At 39.7% G+C, this 16,516-nt stretch overlaps 1 protein-coding gene and 1 long non-coding RNA gene across 7 annotated transcripts in view; one reads left to right on the top strand and one right to left on the bottom strand.

Annotated features, from left to right (window-relative positions):
- The window catches only part of LOC141380562 (uncharacterized), a 37,259-nt gene that overhangs the window by 9,475 nt on the left and 11,268 nt on the right, over nucleotides 1-16,516 (top strand). For 2 of the 6 annotated variants that reach the window (XR_015524074.1, XR_015524073.1), the window contains one exon: nucleotides 11,302-11,493. This is a non-coding gene — a long non-coding RNA (uncharacterized LOC141380562). Of the gene's footprint in view, nucleotides 1-915; nucleotides 1,584-11,301; nucleotides 11,494-16,516 lie in introns of those variants that run through there. The other 4 variants (XR_015524072.1, XR_015524071.1, XR_015524075.1 and 1 more) reach the window with 3 other exon arrangements.
- LOC147838293 (uncharacterized) overlaps nucleotides 2,251-16,516 on the bottom strand; it is a 33,908-nt gene continuing 19,642 nt past the window's right edge. Inside the window, exon 2 of the mRNA XM_087307726.1 lies at nucleotides 2,251-7,480. Coding sequence (XP_087163852.1) covers nucleotides 4,273-7,215 — 2,943 coding nt within the window. The 5' untranslated portion in view covers nucleotides 7,216-7,480 and the 3' untranslated portion in view covers nucleotides 2,251-4,272. The remainder of the gene's footprint in view (nucleotides 7,481-16,516) is intronic.

Below are 16,516 nucleotides of genomic sequence, written 5' to 3' on the forward strand. Positions count from 1 at the left end.
TAACATAGAAATCGAATAATAACACTTCAGTCTCCTGCCGAAGCTCAGACGCGCTGCTTTGAGAAACTGTCAATCACAGCTGTCAATCACGATGACACGCCCAGCATTAAATTACTGCTAAAAACAAACTGTTTACAAAAATGAAGATCTGCACCTATTTCAGCACAATAACCAGTGCCTTAATCCACCAGAACCATCTTTCGGGACATTTTATTGCAAGTGTAATAATTTTTTTTTATTTGGGCTCAAGTCTCCTTCATTAACACGGAGGAGACGGGCTTTATGACTTGTACTGCAGCCAGCCCCCAGGGGGCGATCTAACGGCCGAGACCTTCACTCAAACGCAGGCTTGCGGCACACTTGGTCCAAACAGCTTGAATAATAGATTTTTGACCATAGGTGCCCTTTAAGATAAATCTTTCGTGTCTCCAGAATGTGTCTGTAGAGTTTCACCTCAAAATAACCTTCAGAATATTTATTTTACTTTTCTAAATCTGGGAAATTTAAGCTGTTATGACATTGTAGCTGTTTTTGTTGCCAATGTTTGATGTTTATTAATTGCAAGACTTGAACCTTAAAATGAGATTATCAAGGAAAATGAAAGTAAAATGGGTTAGAATGACACAGGTGTGAGTAAATAAAGACAGAAGTATCATTTTTAGCTTAAATGATCATTTCAATGTCACCTTGGAAAACTTTACACTGTTTTAACTTTGAAATTTCAACCCTCCCAGTCATGTCTTCACAGAAACACACACACACACACACACACACACTGACCTGATTCTAAAATTCCCTTAAATTGTCTGGACATCAGTTGTTATTTTGTCGTGCAATAGAGGATTGTTGCTGGAAGGATCTGGAGCAGGTCCGCTGTGACATAATTATTCAAGGAGCATTTTGTCTAACCTTCAGAAACGGCGGTGTTCATCCATTCAGAGCCTCCCGTTTGGGTGGGAAATGTAGCAGGACCAGGGTTCAGCGTGGGACCTCAGGAGGCAATGAAGCAGTGCGTTTCCATCTTCCTGAAGGTCAGCTGACCTACATGTGGTGCAGGAAAGCGGGATGCGGTTTTTCATCCGGCTGTTTGTGCAGATTTATCATTGTCACTTCTTAAAATGCTCCTAATAGCGCATTTAGGCATTTGTCACGGCTGTTTTGTAAATCTTAAAGGGATAGTTTTGCACAAACGTTTATCATTTACTCAGCTTTTACTTGTTTCAAACCTTTATGATTTTCTTTCTTCTGTTGAACATCAAAGAAGATATTTTAAGGAATGTTAGAAACCGGTAACCATTGACTTCCATTGAAGTTGTTTTTCCTACTAAGGAAGTCAATGGTTACTTCAAAATATCCTCTTTTGTGTTATAAATAGTAAATAGTGAGTAAAATCAGGTTTTAAGTCATTTTTTATTGCTAAGAACTTAATTTGCACAGTTTTATAGGTGATTTTCAACATATATATTGACGTCCATTGAAGTAGTTTTTTTCTACTATAGAAGTCAATGGTTAATGGTTTTCAGTTTTCTTCAAAATGTCTTCACTTTGTGTTATAAATAGTAATAAATAATGAGTAAATTAAATTTTAATGTGAACTATCAATTTAACATCAGAACTGACTCTGTTTACCTCACCAATATGTGACCATGTTGTGCAAAATCCTACGTTGTACAGCTATATTTGACGAAAATAATATGCATTTGAGTAATAATATGCATATAATAATATCCAATAATATGTTAGTTTTAAGCAGTATATATATATATATATATATATATATATATATATATATATATATATATATATATATATATATATATACATATAATATTATTATTATTATTAATTATTATTATTATTATTATTATTATTATTTCAAATATTTCACAAATTATTTTTAACAGGGCAAGGAGTTTTGTCATATTATCACATCCTAACAAACTATACAAATGGAAAGTTTTTTTTATTTAGCTTTAGACTTATAATTATTAATGTAAAAATCTCATTGTCTAGAAAATTGACCCTTATGATTGGATTTGTGCTCCAGAGCCACATATGTTTTTATTTACATTTACATTTAGTCATTTAGCAGACACTTTTATCCAAAGCGACTTACAAATGAGGACAAGGAAGCAATTTACACAACTAAGAGCAACAATGAATAAGTGCTATAGGCAAGTTTCAGGTCTGTAAAGTCTAAGAAGGGAAGTATTAGTAATTTTTTATTTTTTTTATTTTTTTTTTGGGTATAGTTAAGTGTGATATTCAGAGAGGCAATTGCAGATTAGGAAGTAAAGTGGAGACTACATAGTTGAGTTTTTAGTCGTTTCTTGAAAATAGCGAGTGACTCTGCCGTTCTGATGCAGTTAGGGAGTTCATTCCACCAACTGGGCAGATTGAGCGTGGAACCACGAGGCGACGTTCATTCACAGAATGCAAGTTTCTGGAGGGCACATAAATCTGCAGAAGTAAGAGCAGATAAGAAGGAGCAAAGCCAGAAGTCACTTTGTAGGCAAACATCAGAGCTTTGAATTTGATGCGAGCAGCAACTGGCAGCCAGTGCAAATGAATGAGTAGTGGAGTGACATGTGCTCTTTTAGGTTCATTGAAGACCACTCGTGCTGCTGCGTTCTAGAGCAGCTAAAGAGGCTTGATAGAGTTAGCTGGATGCCCGGCTAGTAGAGAGTTGCAGTAATCCAGTTTGGAGAGAACAAGAGCTTGAACAAGGAGTTGAGCTGCATGTTCAGATAGGAAGGGTCGGATCTTCCTGATGTTATAGAGTGCGAATCTGCACGATCAAGCAGTTCTAGAGAAGTTTGAGTGAGTTGTGGTGAGAGAAGTTTAGTCGGTCATCAATCGTTACTCCAAGGCTTTTCACCATTTTGGATGCAGTAATTTTTGCATCCATCTGGATTGAAAAGTTATGGTGTATAGTCAGGTTGGCAGAAACTACAAGCATTTGCGTTTTTGCGAGGTTCAGCTGAAGATGATGATCTTTCATCCAGTGTGAAATATCCAACAGGCAGGCTGAGATACGAGCTGGAACCGAGGGATCATCAGGATGAAAAGAGAGGTATAGCTGGGTATCATCAGCATAGCAGTGGTAGGAGAATCCATGTCTCTGGATGACTGGTCTTAGAGATGATGTGTAGATGGAGAAGAGAAGTGGCCCAAGAACAGAGCCTTGAGGTACCCCAGTGTTTAGATGCTGTAGGTTGGACACCTCTCCCCTCCAAGACACCCTGAATGACCTGTCAGAGAGGTAAGATCTGAACCATTGTATAACAGTGCCCACAACGCCCAGTGACTCAAGCGTAGATAGCAGGATCTGGTGGTTGACAGTGTCAAAAGCAGCTGACAAGTCCAGCAAGATGAGGACTGATGATTTTAAGTCTGCTTTAGCCAGTCTGAGATCCTCCACGACCGAGAGCAGGGCAGTCTCAGTTGAGTGGCCTTTCTTAAAGCCGGATTGCTTGTTTTATGCATAAGTTATGGTCAATTTTGTGGTTATAATGAATTTTCTGCAGAAATTGATTCCCGCATATTTATTTACTTTGATGAATATTTAAATATTTGCACTGGGAAATAGACCATTACAGGTCCATAATCTATATTTTTTTCAGTGAACAAAAAAATTTCAATTTGTTAAAAATGTCAGTTCAGCTACACTGTGAAACCTTTACATGACAAAAAGCAATGACAACTATTTTATGTTCCTTTTAATCAGTTAATCAGGTTTCATTTTTAAGTTATCCAAAGTTTACATGAATAAAGCTATTTTTTTAGTAAGTCTGACTGATGTAAGTTGAGATGAGCTATTGATTCAACTACAAAGCTTGTTAAATAGTGCACTGTTAACTGATAGTATTTTTTAAAGAATAATAAATCAAACAGCAGTATTATTGATTGTTGTTTCATCAGAATCAGAATCAGAATCAGAATCAGAATCTTTATTGTCATTGTACAAAATACAACGAAATTTACATTTGCCCTTCCCTTCAGTGCAGTCCTATTTATCTAAAACAACAACAATAATTAAAAAGAGATAAAAATATAAAATCAAATGAAGAGTTACAATACAATATTAAAAGTGGGTATGATGTGCATATACAGTGGCAAGTGCATTTCCAAGCAGCTTTTCAAATTTAAAAGTTAATAAAATGTGAGCCAGGAAGGCATACAATTTAATGTCCAAGTGTATAAAGTGGCAAGTGCATATCCTAGCAGCAAATTAAAAAGATTAAAATAATTTTGGCTAGAAACACCCTCAATTTAATGTCCATTCATTATTGCAACAGCCCTTGGATATGTGCTATTTTTTAGTCTGTTTGTTTTGGCTTTTATGGTTCTATATCGTCTTCCCGAAGGTAACATTTGAAATAGGTGGTATGCTGGATGAGACGAGTCCTTCAGGATGCTGCATGCTTTGCTGTAGCAGTGGGCCTTAAACAACTCCTCTAAGGAGGGAAGAGTGCAGCCGATGATTTTGTGCGCTGTATTGACAACCCTTTGGAGAGCAGCTTTTTCCTGGGCAGTGCAACTGGCATACCACACTGGGATGCAATACGTCAGCACACTTTCAATAGTGCATTTGTAAAAGGACACTAGCAGTTCTTGGGCCAAGTTGTTATTTTTTAACACCCTTAGAAAATGAAGTCGCTGCTGTGCCTTTTTGACCAGTGCAATAGTGTTGGTTTTCCATGATATGTTTTGATCCAGATGCAGGCCCAGATACTTGAAATTGCTGACAATCTCCACACAGTCCCCATGTATATGAATGGGCAGAGTATCTGGTCTGTTCCTTCTAAAGTCTACTATGATTTCCTTTGTTTTTAAGGTATTGAGGGCCAAGTTATTATCAGTGCACCATAAAGCCAGTTGGTTTACTTCATCTCTGTATGCGGTCTCATCTCCATTCGTGATGAGCCCGACCACTGCAATATCATCTGCAAATTTCAGGATAGTATTACTTGAATGGAAAGGAGTGCAGTCATGTGTATAAAGAGTGTACAGTAAGGGACTCAGCACACATCCCTGTGGGGAGCCTGTGCTAAGGCTGAGTGCTGAAGAGACGTGGTGCTCTACCTTGACTCTCTGTGAACGGTTACTGAGGAAATCTTGAATCCAGAGGCAAATGGAGAAAGGAAAGCCGAGATGATTTAGTTTAGAGACCAGTCTTTTTGGAATTATTGTATTAAATGCAGAGCTGAAGTCAATGAAGAGAATCCGGGCATAACTGTCTTTATGTTCTAGATGGGTCAGGGTAGTGTGAAGGGCTATAGCTATGGCATCCTCTGTTGATCTATTTTCCCTATATGCAAACTGGTGGGCATCAAATGCGGGAGGAAGTCTTTGGAGGATGTGACTTCTTACCAGCTTCTCAAAACACTTCATAACAACAGGGGTTAAGGCTACTGGCCGGTAGTCATTTAGACTATTGATGGTGGTCTTTTTTGGGACAGGAATGATTGTTGAGGCCTTAAGACAGAGTGGAACAATGGCCTGGCTAAGGGACAAATTAAATATTTTTGTAAAAACCCCTGTAAGTTCATCTGCACAGTCTTTCAACACCCTCCCTGTAATGCCATCAGGTCCTGCTGCTTTTCTGGGGTTTACTGTTCTCAGCACTTTCCTAACATCATCCTCCTCCACTGTGAAGACATGGCTAGGATTTGATAGTGAATGCAATGTGGCTTCCTCTGCTGACTGTTGTTCAAAGCGGGCAAAGAAGCAGTTAAGCTCTTCTGCTAGTGTGTTGTCAACCCCTACAGACCTGGGATTGGGTCTGTAGTTGGTAATATTTTGTATCCCCTGCCACACTTGTCTTGAATTATTGCTGTGGAGATATCCCTCAATTTTGTGTTTATATTTCAACTTGGCACCTCTGATGCCTGTTTTCAGGTTTGCTCTAGCTGCACTGTAACGCTCTTTGTCACCAGACTTGAAGGCGATGTTCCTTTCCTTCAGCAAAATCCTAACCCCCGCTGTCATCCAGGGTTTTTGGTTGGCATACACTCTGATGTGTTTCTCGGTGGTGACAGTGTCTGTACAGTGCTTAATGTAAGAGAGTACTGATGTAGTGTACTCCTCCAGATCCTGGGATTCGAACACACTCCAGTCTGTGTGAGCGAAACAGTCCTGTAGCTGTAAGGATGCACCCTCTGGCCATACTGTAACAGTTTTTAGGGTGGGGGGGTCTCTTTTCCTCAGTGAAGAATAAACTGGCAGCATAAAAAGGGATATGTGGTCAGACTGACCAATATGAGGTGCTGGTATTGTTTTATAGCCTCGCTTAATGTTAGAGTATACTTTATCTAATAGATTGCCCCCACGTGTAGCACAGTTTACATGCTGATGGAGTTTGGGAAACACTATTTTAAGATCCACATGATTAAAATCTCCAGCAATTATATGTGCTGCCTCTGGATATTTGTTTAGTTGGGAGCTAATAGCATTATGGAGGAGGTTAAGCGCTGAATTAGCATTAGCATCAGGAGCTATATACACTGCTGTGATAAAAACAGCTGATGAAAACTCACGGGGGAGGAAAAAGGGTCTGCATTTAACTGTCAGATACTCCAAATCTGGGGAGCAATGATTATCTACAGCTTTAGTGTCTTTAGCCCATTTATCACTAATATAAATACAAAGACCCCCACCTCGTTGTTTCTGTGAGAGATGGTTTCTGTCGTGACGGTGTAGGGTGAAATCTGTTAGCTCCACCGCTGCGTCAGGTATTCCTGGATGTAGCCATGACTCTGTTAGCATCAGAGCGCAGCAATCCCTGCATAGTCTATTCTCTACCAGCTGAAGCCTCAGTTCATCCATTTTGTTGGCAATTGATCTGGCATTCGTAAGGAAGATGCTGGGGATCGGTGGCTTGTGTGGGGTTTTCCTGAGTCGTTCCCACACACCCGCTCTTTTTCCTCGTTTCTGCCTTCTGTTCCGCCGCCGCCGCCTCCCATTATTTCCGGGTATGACAAACCACGGAGATCCCGGTGTTCTCGCTATGTCCTCAGGTATGCTGTGGTTCTGAATAAACATTGTTGTAACTGTCTCTTTGCTCTGTAATCCCACTGAGAGGAGGTCTTGTCGACTATAAAATATTTTCGCCTGACTGGCTGAGGTTAAAAAAATTAAACAGACATATAAAAACAAACAAACAAAGCACTGAGAAGGAGAGCTCTGAGCCGCTGCGTCAATGCGCGCCGCCATCTTGGTTAAACTTTTTGCTAACTAGTGTAAACCGATGAAACCTTCATTTAAAGTACTACCTTATGTTTTAATTCATTAAAAACCAACTCATGAATGGTATTTTTTGTACATGTTTTGTTCTGAATCAGTGCACTTCTCATGCGGATGACATCTCGGTTGTCCTCAAGCTTCTGAACATTTTACGGCACCGCTGAGATATTTTGGTTGTTCTAGAAATACTGATAAATAATCCAGGAGAGCACTCACTCCTGCAGACGCCGCTGACCTAGAAAGATGATAAAAACACAAGAGGTAAAAAAAGACAAAGGGTCACTCAGTCATTTCAGTTACTTTATTCTCCATCCGGCAGCAAATGCTTCAAAACCTCTGCTGAAAGACACCGAAGAGCGACTGGAAGCTCAAATCAATACGTAAATACATAAATGTTCATTCAATTATAATAACTGCATACAAGCAATAACACGGGAAAAAAGTTAGTCCTTAGGGTTATTGTCTTCTTTTCCAGTATTTCAAAGGCAAAATTACTATATTTTTATATATATATATAAAAAGAAATAAATGTGTATATATGTATATATATATATATATATATATATATATATGTATATATATATATATATATATATATATATATATATATATATATATATATATATAATTTATTTACTGATTTATATATATATATATTTTTTTTTCTTATACACTGATATGTTTATTTATGATGAACTACCAAAACTCATTAATTTTCAGGACTTTCAGGCCTTTGATTGATCACAGTTTGTTTATGTAATGCCATTGCTGTTTTTTATTATTGTAATAGCTTTTATTATTTATTATTATTAGTAATAGTATTAGTAATGGTAGTAGTATTAATAACAATAATAATGATGTCACAAACACCAGCAATCAAATCCTTACAGATCGCTGGTAAACTCACAGATCACACAGAACTACAAATCAGCCGGTATATGGACTACAAGCTCCAGTCATGCACCACACACTCACACCTGTTTTGGTTTTCCACTGATTGCTAACACACACAGCTGAAGCTGTTCAGAACTGATTACATGGACTTTAAAAGCAGCACAGACACACACACACACACACACACCAGTTGCCAAGTCTTGTTAAACTGAATAGTGAACATTACGGTGCGTTTTCCTTGTCTTGCCTTGTTTTGACCCTTGCTTTTTGTTTGTTTACGTTGCTTGCTGCCTGGCAGTACTGACCATTTGCATGCTTATTGACCATGACTCTGGATTGCCCGTAAACATCTGTTTGCTTCTGTGATGACTGTTGCTTGCCTGACCATTCTCTGCATAATAAACCCTGCATTTGTATCCACACATTTGTTGTTAGCGACATTACAAATGATAACAATATTTATAAAAAATGACATTATTATTATTATTATTATCCTTATTAAATTACTATTATACATAAATAACATTATAATTATTGTTGTATTATTATTATAAACAATACAATATTCTATTTTCCAAATTCTACACTGTAAAAAATTATATGATCAATTAGGCCTGACAGTATATGTATTTAGTTCATTGCAATTTATTAAACTAAGTTAATCATGTTCTAATTTAATTTTATAATTTACACAAGCTGTTTTAAGTCAGTTTAACATAATATGAGTTCAGTGGACTCATAAGGTTAATTTTATTCAGCTTAAAAATCTAAGGCAACAAAGATATTTGTGATGCAGTCCAGAGACCGATGTGTACACTAAAATTTCATATAAAATTCACTTTAAAGTGTGATATGACTATAAAGAGGCCATAAATGATCATTTTCTAAATTCAAATGAGGAGTGGCTTGGACCTGGAAACAGTATTCCAGGCGTCACTGATACGTCAAGACCTAACAAGTGGACACAATTTGGTATATTCAACTTCAGCCCACAGCCCTCAATCAAGTTTAGTTTTTGGCCCTTTATAAGAAAAAGAATGAGCACACCTGGGGTAGAATAGAAGCAGTTCTTAAAGGGCAGTTTATTTATGTGACAAACGCGATATTTGATTCGAGGAACTGCTGTAAGCGTGTATTTTTAATGCAATGTTTGATACCCAACGGCGAATGAGAGAAAAAACCCTCCTCATTACTCGGCAACTTAGATGCACTGGGTAGGTAGCGTCAGAAAGCCGTGTGTGTTTACTGTCACAAATTGTGGCAAAAATTCTACACAACAGTAATAGTTTGATTGTGTTTACATGTTTACACTCGGAAAGCAGCATTTACAGCAGATCTTTCAGTCCATAATATTGTAGCGATGTTAACGTACGGTAAACTTTAGTAACTTAGAAATCATTTGACTAAGGTCTGTCTTTAAACACTGAAAGAGTACTGCTGACGATACGAACTAACTAACCTAACTAACCTCTGAATAAACAAACATAGACCATTTCCAGATGCGAAAAGCTCTCGAGTAAAAAATGTTCCGTACAAACCTATTTTTGCCACGCGTCGCGTGCACTGTAATCCACACGTGAGTCCAGCTGCGCTCTCATAGCGGGAAATGAAAACAAAACTTTCACTGCAGCAAATTATAAAAGCAACACTGACGACCCGTGCCTCCAAACAATTCTTCTTCCACTTGTTTTGACAACACAACGTGGTGTCTGCCGTCTGAACACTGTACAGGTAAAGAACAGTTTTCGAAGCTATCAGTTGCTATAGAGCACGCTAATAGGTTTGAGCTAAGCCTTTCTCATGAATTAATGCAGCACACTCTGAGACGTCCTGAAGTACTCCCAGGTACAGACACCCAGTCTCCTAGCTGGAATACATGTAAGTATCTAATCGTTGTGATGCAGCTTCAAAAATTCATTTTAAACTGGAAGAACGAATTTGCTCGAAATAACATAAAAACAACCAATTTTTACTTTTTTGTAAAAATATATTAGTCCTTTATAGTGTTTTTAGCAGTGTGGGACACATATATGACTCGAAAAATGTGTTTTGATGTTTTGCGAAACCTTTAATTAAAAAAAGGTCAATATTATTAGCCATTACTCAACTGTATTTTAAAGTAGCTGCGTCCCAAATGGCACACTATACACTATGCACTTATGCACTTACACACTCAACAGGATAGTATATGTATGTGGTGGTGTCCCAAATGGCAGAAAATTCAAACCGTTTCCCTGATGACGTTTGGCGGTTGCCAAACCAGTGAAATAAACGACCGTATTGTCACATAATACCTGCCGTGAGTATTGCCACATTCACCATCGGGAGGCGCTATAATCACTCTCGTAGGAGAATTTTGCTTTTACCATTCAAAATAAATAAAGTTATCCAACATGTGCGTCCGATACACGTAAACAAACCTGCGGTCGTTGAGTGCGCGAAGTGTCTATCATTACACACTTCATTTTACCGGCTGAATGAGTGCATCATCCGGGTAATTAAAGTGCACTTATGACTTTTAGAGTTTTCAGTGTGACAACTCTAAAACACTATAACACACTAAGTATGCGTATTTGGGACGCAGCTAATGTTTTTATTATTTTATAATAATTATTTTAGGTGTTTTTTTTTCTACAGTCCTCAAAAGCAAAATAACATCTTACAAACATGTTATGGTGTTTTTATGCTTTAGAAGATTCAAAGACCTTACATACAGCACCTTTAAGCCTAATACAGCACTGGTACAGCAAAGAAAGCGTAAAATAGAGATGAAAAAAGCCTGAATGAAAGCTGAAATGTAGTATTTTGAGAGGCTCACGGATGATTGCCTGCGCTCCTCTGTGTCACATTATGACAGTGTGTGAATGAGCCACTGATAAGCAGCGATTCTGACAGACAGACAGACTGACGCTCCAGCATTGGGAAAAGTCTGTCTCTTCATCCGCTTTAACCCAACACTAAAGAGAGCACTTTTGGATTCATCCCGGGAGCTCACGCGTTTCTTTTAATGCAAACCCATGCAAATGACCACACTTTTATATCTCAATTATGCCCAGTGATTTCAGACAAACAAGAGTTTTGAGTGTGCAGATTTTCAGACTGGAACAAAAGCTGTTTTTTCTGTTGCTGAAGCATTGATGGTTTCTTTTTTGTCGTCTATAGTTCTGCAGTTCACCCAAGAGACCAGGACGGATAATGGAGATTCAGAGAGTGAAAGCTAGAGGGTTTTTCTGGAAACGCCATGTGCTTTTTCCCAGAGGATGCACCTGAAGAGAAGCTGAAGCATTCATTCAGGCGCTCCGGAGAAAAGGCAGATTGAAAATATTTCAAATAAAATGCTTTCTACGAATCCTATATAGTATACTGCACCTTTAATAGCTTAGTGTTCCCTGTATAGCTTTAGTATCACAGGCATACTATAGGTTTCATTATTAGCAGGAGTTTGCTTTTAATTTTTTTTTTTTTCATTTTAGTTTAAGTTTTGATTATTTTTGTTGTTTTGAGGTCGATGATCAACTTTGTGGTTGAATCATCTGATCTCCGATTGTATTTCTTGGACACTAAGGTAAAGAGAGGGGTAGAGCTGTCAACTCATCACCAATTGGTGGTGATTTGGATCCATTGGCAGATGGGAAAGCTGGACAGACCTAGCAGGCCCAAACGTATTGTGAGGGTCTTCTGGGAACATCTGGCTGAACCACAAGTTAGAGGGATTTTCAACTCTCACCTTCAGAAGAGCATTGTCCAGATCCAATGGGAGGCTGGAGAAATTGAGACCAAGTTGTCCATGTTTTCAGACTCCATTGTTGACGCGAGGAGCTGTGGCTGTAAGGCCTATGGTGCCCTTCGTAGTGGCAATCCACGAACTTTGTGGTGGACACCGAAAAGAAGGGATGCCATCAAGCTGAAGAAGGAGTCCTACAGGGCTTGCTTTGCTTGTAGGACTCATGAGGCAGCTGATGGGTATCGACAAGCCAAGCATGCTGCAGCCTGGGCGGTTGCTGAAGCAAAAACTCGGGCCTGGATAGAGTTCAGGAAGGCCAGACTGCATTGTTGACGCGACCAGCAAGAGCTGTGGCTTCAAGCCCTGTGGTGTCTGTACTGGTGGTAATCCACAAACTTGGTGGTGTCACTGGAAGTAAGGGATGCAGTCAAGCTGAAGAAGGAGTCCTACAGGGCTTGGTTGGCTTGTAGGGCTCCTGAGGGAGCTGATGGGTACCGACAAGCAAAGCATGCTGCAGCCTAAGCAGTTGCTGAAGCAAAAACTCGGGCCTGGGAGGAGTTCAGGAAGTCCATGAAGTAAGACAACCGGTCGGCCTCAAAAAGATTCTGGATAATAGTCCAGCGCCTCAGGAGGGGAAAGCAGTTCCACACTGATACTGTTTACGGTAGAAGAAGGTAGCTGTTGACCTTGACTGGGGATGTTGGAAGGTGGAAGGAATAAGCTGAGTATCTCCTCAACCCCACTGACATGTTTTTCATTGAGGAAGCAGAGACTGGGGAAGCAGGGGTAGATTCCCCATCACTCAAGTTGAGGTCACTTAGGTAGTTTGCAAGCTCCGCAGTGGGAAAGCAATGGGGTTGGATAAGATGCACCCTGTGTATCTGAAGTCTCTGGATATTGTGGGGCTGTCTTGGTTGACACATCACAACAATATCGCATGGAGGTTAGGGACTGTACCTCTGAACTGGGCAACTAGGGTGGTGGTTCCCATTTTTAAGAAGGGGAACCGGAGTGTGTGTTCCAACTAAAGGGGGATCACACTCCTCAGCCTCCCTGGAAAAGTCTAAGCAAGGGTACTAGAGAGAAGGATCCGGCTGATGGTTGAACATCAGATCCAGGAGGAACAATGTCCAGGCAGTGCTAAACTGGACCAGCTCTAAATCCTCACCAGAGTGCTGGAGAATTCATGCGAGTACGCTCAACCAGTCCACATGTGTTTGGTGGAGGAGAACTTGTTTAACTGTGTCCTTCGTGGCATTCTGCGGAGGGTGTTCTGGCAGTATGAGGTCAGGGGCGCTGTTTCAAGGGCTGTCTGGTCCCTGTGTGAACAGAGTTTGGTTCGCATTGCCAGCAATTAGTCAAACTAGTTTCTAATGCATGTTGGACTCCGGAAAGGCTGCCCTTTGTCACTGGTTCTGTTTATAATTTTTATGGACAGAACTACTATGTGCAGCCTTGGGCTGTAGGGGGTCAGATTCAAAGACCCCAGCATTCATCAAAGTTATTTGCAGATGATGTTGTACTGTTGGCTTCATTCGAAATGGACTTTCAGCATGCACTAAGGCGGTTTGCTGCTGAGTTTGACACGGCTGGGACAAGAATCAGCACCTTAACTGGAAAAAAGTGACTTGGATGAAAGTCTTTACCCCAGGTGGAGGAGTTCAAGTGTCTTCGGGTTTTGTTCTTGAGTGAGGGAAGGGTGGAACATGAGATTGACAGGTGGATTAGTTCAGCAGCAGCAGTAATGTGATGGATGTACCAGTCCAATGTGGTGAAGAATAGCTGAGTCCAAAGGCAAAGCTCTCAATTTACCGGTCAATCCATGTCTCACCTATAGTCTTGAGCTTTGAGTCATGACCGAAAGGACAAGATCTCTGCCAAAATGAGTTTCTTTCGCAAGGTGACAGGGCGCACCCTTATAGATTTGAGGAGCTCTGTCACCCGGGAGGAGCTCGGAAGGAGGCCTTGGAGAAGACCCAGGACATGCTGGAGGGACTATGTCTCTCGGCTGGCCTGGGGATGCCTCGGGATCCCCAAGGAGGAGCTTGAAGAAGTGACTGGGAATAGGGAGGTCTGAGGCTCTCTTCTGACACTGCTGCCCCCAGGAAAGCAGAAGAAGAAGAAAATAAATGAATGCTTATAAATTTATCCAATGCAGTGTTGCTGTAATTTTGACATAACCAAAAAGAAATGTTATTTTGAACATTTAAGATGCATTTACTGACAAGGTAGCCAAACATGTGTTCGCTGAGTAAATAGGAGAAAATTAGTCTAATTGTTAACTTTTAAACATCAAAATCAAGTATAAAAAATGTACAGTCATGCATTCCAGAGACATTTTCATCCAACGTGACTTCATTCAAAGCATTTGTCCGACATAAATGTTATAAAATTCTCTGGGACTTAAACCTTTGACTTTGCATTGGGTTGGTCTTGTGTTTTAGCCTGAGCTTTTGGGCACCCAAAAATTCTCAAATCACAAAAAAGTTGTTTTTTTTTTCTGGACAGATGGGCTGTTGTAGTCTTTAACCACTTAAACTCTGCGGACCCGGTACCGGGTCCGTGACGTCATCGACTTTCGCTTTCAGATTTAAAGGGCTAGCGTTGCACCAGACCCCCGTAAGTGGTGTCGTTTAAAAGTGTAGAATATATATTTTATGCACATATGCATCACTTTAGTTTTTATTCTACAGTATAAAAGTTATTTACACTTAAATACACAGTATTTTGGATACCCGAGCTAGGTATTTTACATTGGTTCATGTTCATATTTTTTTATATGACGCATGTAGAAGTTACAGCTCAAATGAAAGCGGTGCTCATACAGTTCTAGCATTCTTTTTACTGAATTATGTTCATATGCCAAACAGTTGTTGAATGAATTGCAGTGTTTCCATGGCGCAGAAGTGAAAACAATACATTCATGATCAATAAGCAGCCCCAGATAGCACAGACAGCTGTCATCTCTTACCTTATGCTGTTCGCTTCAAGGCCGTTCTCCTCTGTTTTTGAGGTGATGTGCATAAGTAATCCTTTTATATGTCTGATGTGGTCCAAACACAGTGAATTATGTTTGATCAAACAAAAGAGTAGTGAAATATGTAAACAAGGATCGGTCTCTGTGGCTTGTACAGCACCTCTCATCAGTTGGAATTCAATAACTTTTGCATAGATTATGGTAGATGCATTTTTCTTTTTTCCTATGATTACAGACATGTGCAGGAACCACCAAAATTAATTACAGCACGCTAGACCTCACAGAACCTAAAAGGTACACTTTCAAATTTGAGTTTATAAAAAAAAATACAAAAAGCACCTCTTTTTTAGGTGTTTATTATAACACAGACGACATATACAGTTATTTTAAACACTTTCAATAGTGTTTTATGAAAATTCAAAGGGTTTTCTTTAAAATTATACCAAATTTTTGCATTTACACCTCTGCATGTGGATTTAGGAAGCTTTTAAATTTGGGTAGGCAAAATCCAGGCGGAAATCCCCAAATAGCAGCAGAGTTTAAGTGGATAAGCAATGGCGGATCTAAAACAGGTGCAAAAAATACCATAGATTTACAACAGAGGAAAAAAACAGAACTACATTTACTGAAGCCTAATCGTTGATCTGAACAAACAAAAACATGCTTATTGCTCCTCTAATGATGTGAAAATGTCTGATGTGTTCATATGCAGATGTATTTTGTGGAAAGCAGTGGGCTATGCAAATAAAAAGCCACCCAAATTATTCATTATGCTCATATCTAGGTCGACTCTCTAGGTATGAAGCTTCTGCTCTCGTTATGCTGGAAAAGAAACGTACAGGAGTTTACATGAGAGATCGCCATCGTGAGCCTTAGTAGTGACTCGTTTCGATTTACAATCTTTCACGAAATGGTTGAATGAAAAGTATTGAGTGGCACGGTGGCTTAGTGGTTAGCACTGTCGCCTCACAGCAAGAAGGCCGCTGGTTTGAGTCCAGTTGGCATTTCTGTGTGGAGTGTGCATGTTCTCCCCGTGTTGGCGTGGGTTTCCTACGGGTGGTCCGGTTTCCCCCACAGTCCAAACACTTGCGCTATAGGGGAATTGGATTAACTAATTTGACCGTAGTGTGTGTGTGTTTGTGTGTGTGTGTGTGTGTGTGTATGTGTGAATGTGTGAGTCTATGGGTGTTTTACAGTACTGGGTTGCGACTGGAAGGGAATTTGCTGTGTAAAACATATGCTGAAATATGTGTGTGTGTGTTTGTGTGTAAATCTGTATGTGTGTTTGTCTATGTGTGTGCTTGTGCAAGTGTATGTCTGTATGTGTGTGTGTCTGCATGTATGTGTGTAAGTCTGTATGTATGTGTGTGTGTGTGTGTGTGTGTGTGTTTGTGTTTGTTTGTGTGTGTGTGCGCGCACAAGTTTATGTCTATGTGTGTTTGTCTGTGTGTAAGTCTGTATGTGTGTTTGTCTGTGTGTGTGTGTGTGCGCAAGTTTATGTCTATGTGTGTTTGTCTGTGTGTAAGTCTGTATGTGTGTTTGTCTGTGTGTGTGTGTGTGTGTGTGCGCAAGTTTATGTCTATGTGTGTTTGTCTGTGTGTAAGTCTGTATGTGTGTTTGTCTATGTGTGTGTGCAAGTTTATGTCTATTTGTGCATGTGTGTAAGTCTGTATGTG

This window comes from Danio rerio, chromosome 23, assembly GCF_052040795.2.
Source record: "Danio rerio strain M-AB ecotype USA chromosome 23, GRCz13ab, whole genome shotgun sequence".
In the NCBI taxonomy this organism is placed as follows: Eukaryota; Metazoa; Chordata; class Actinopteri; order Cypriniformes; family Danionidae; genus Danio; species Danio rerio.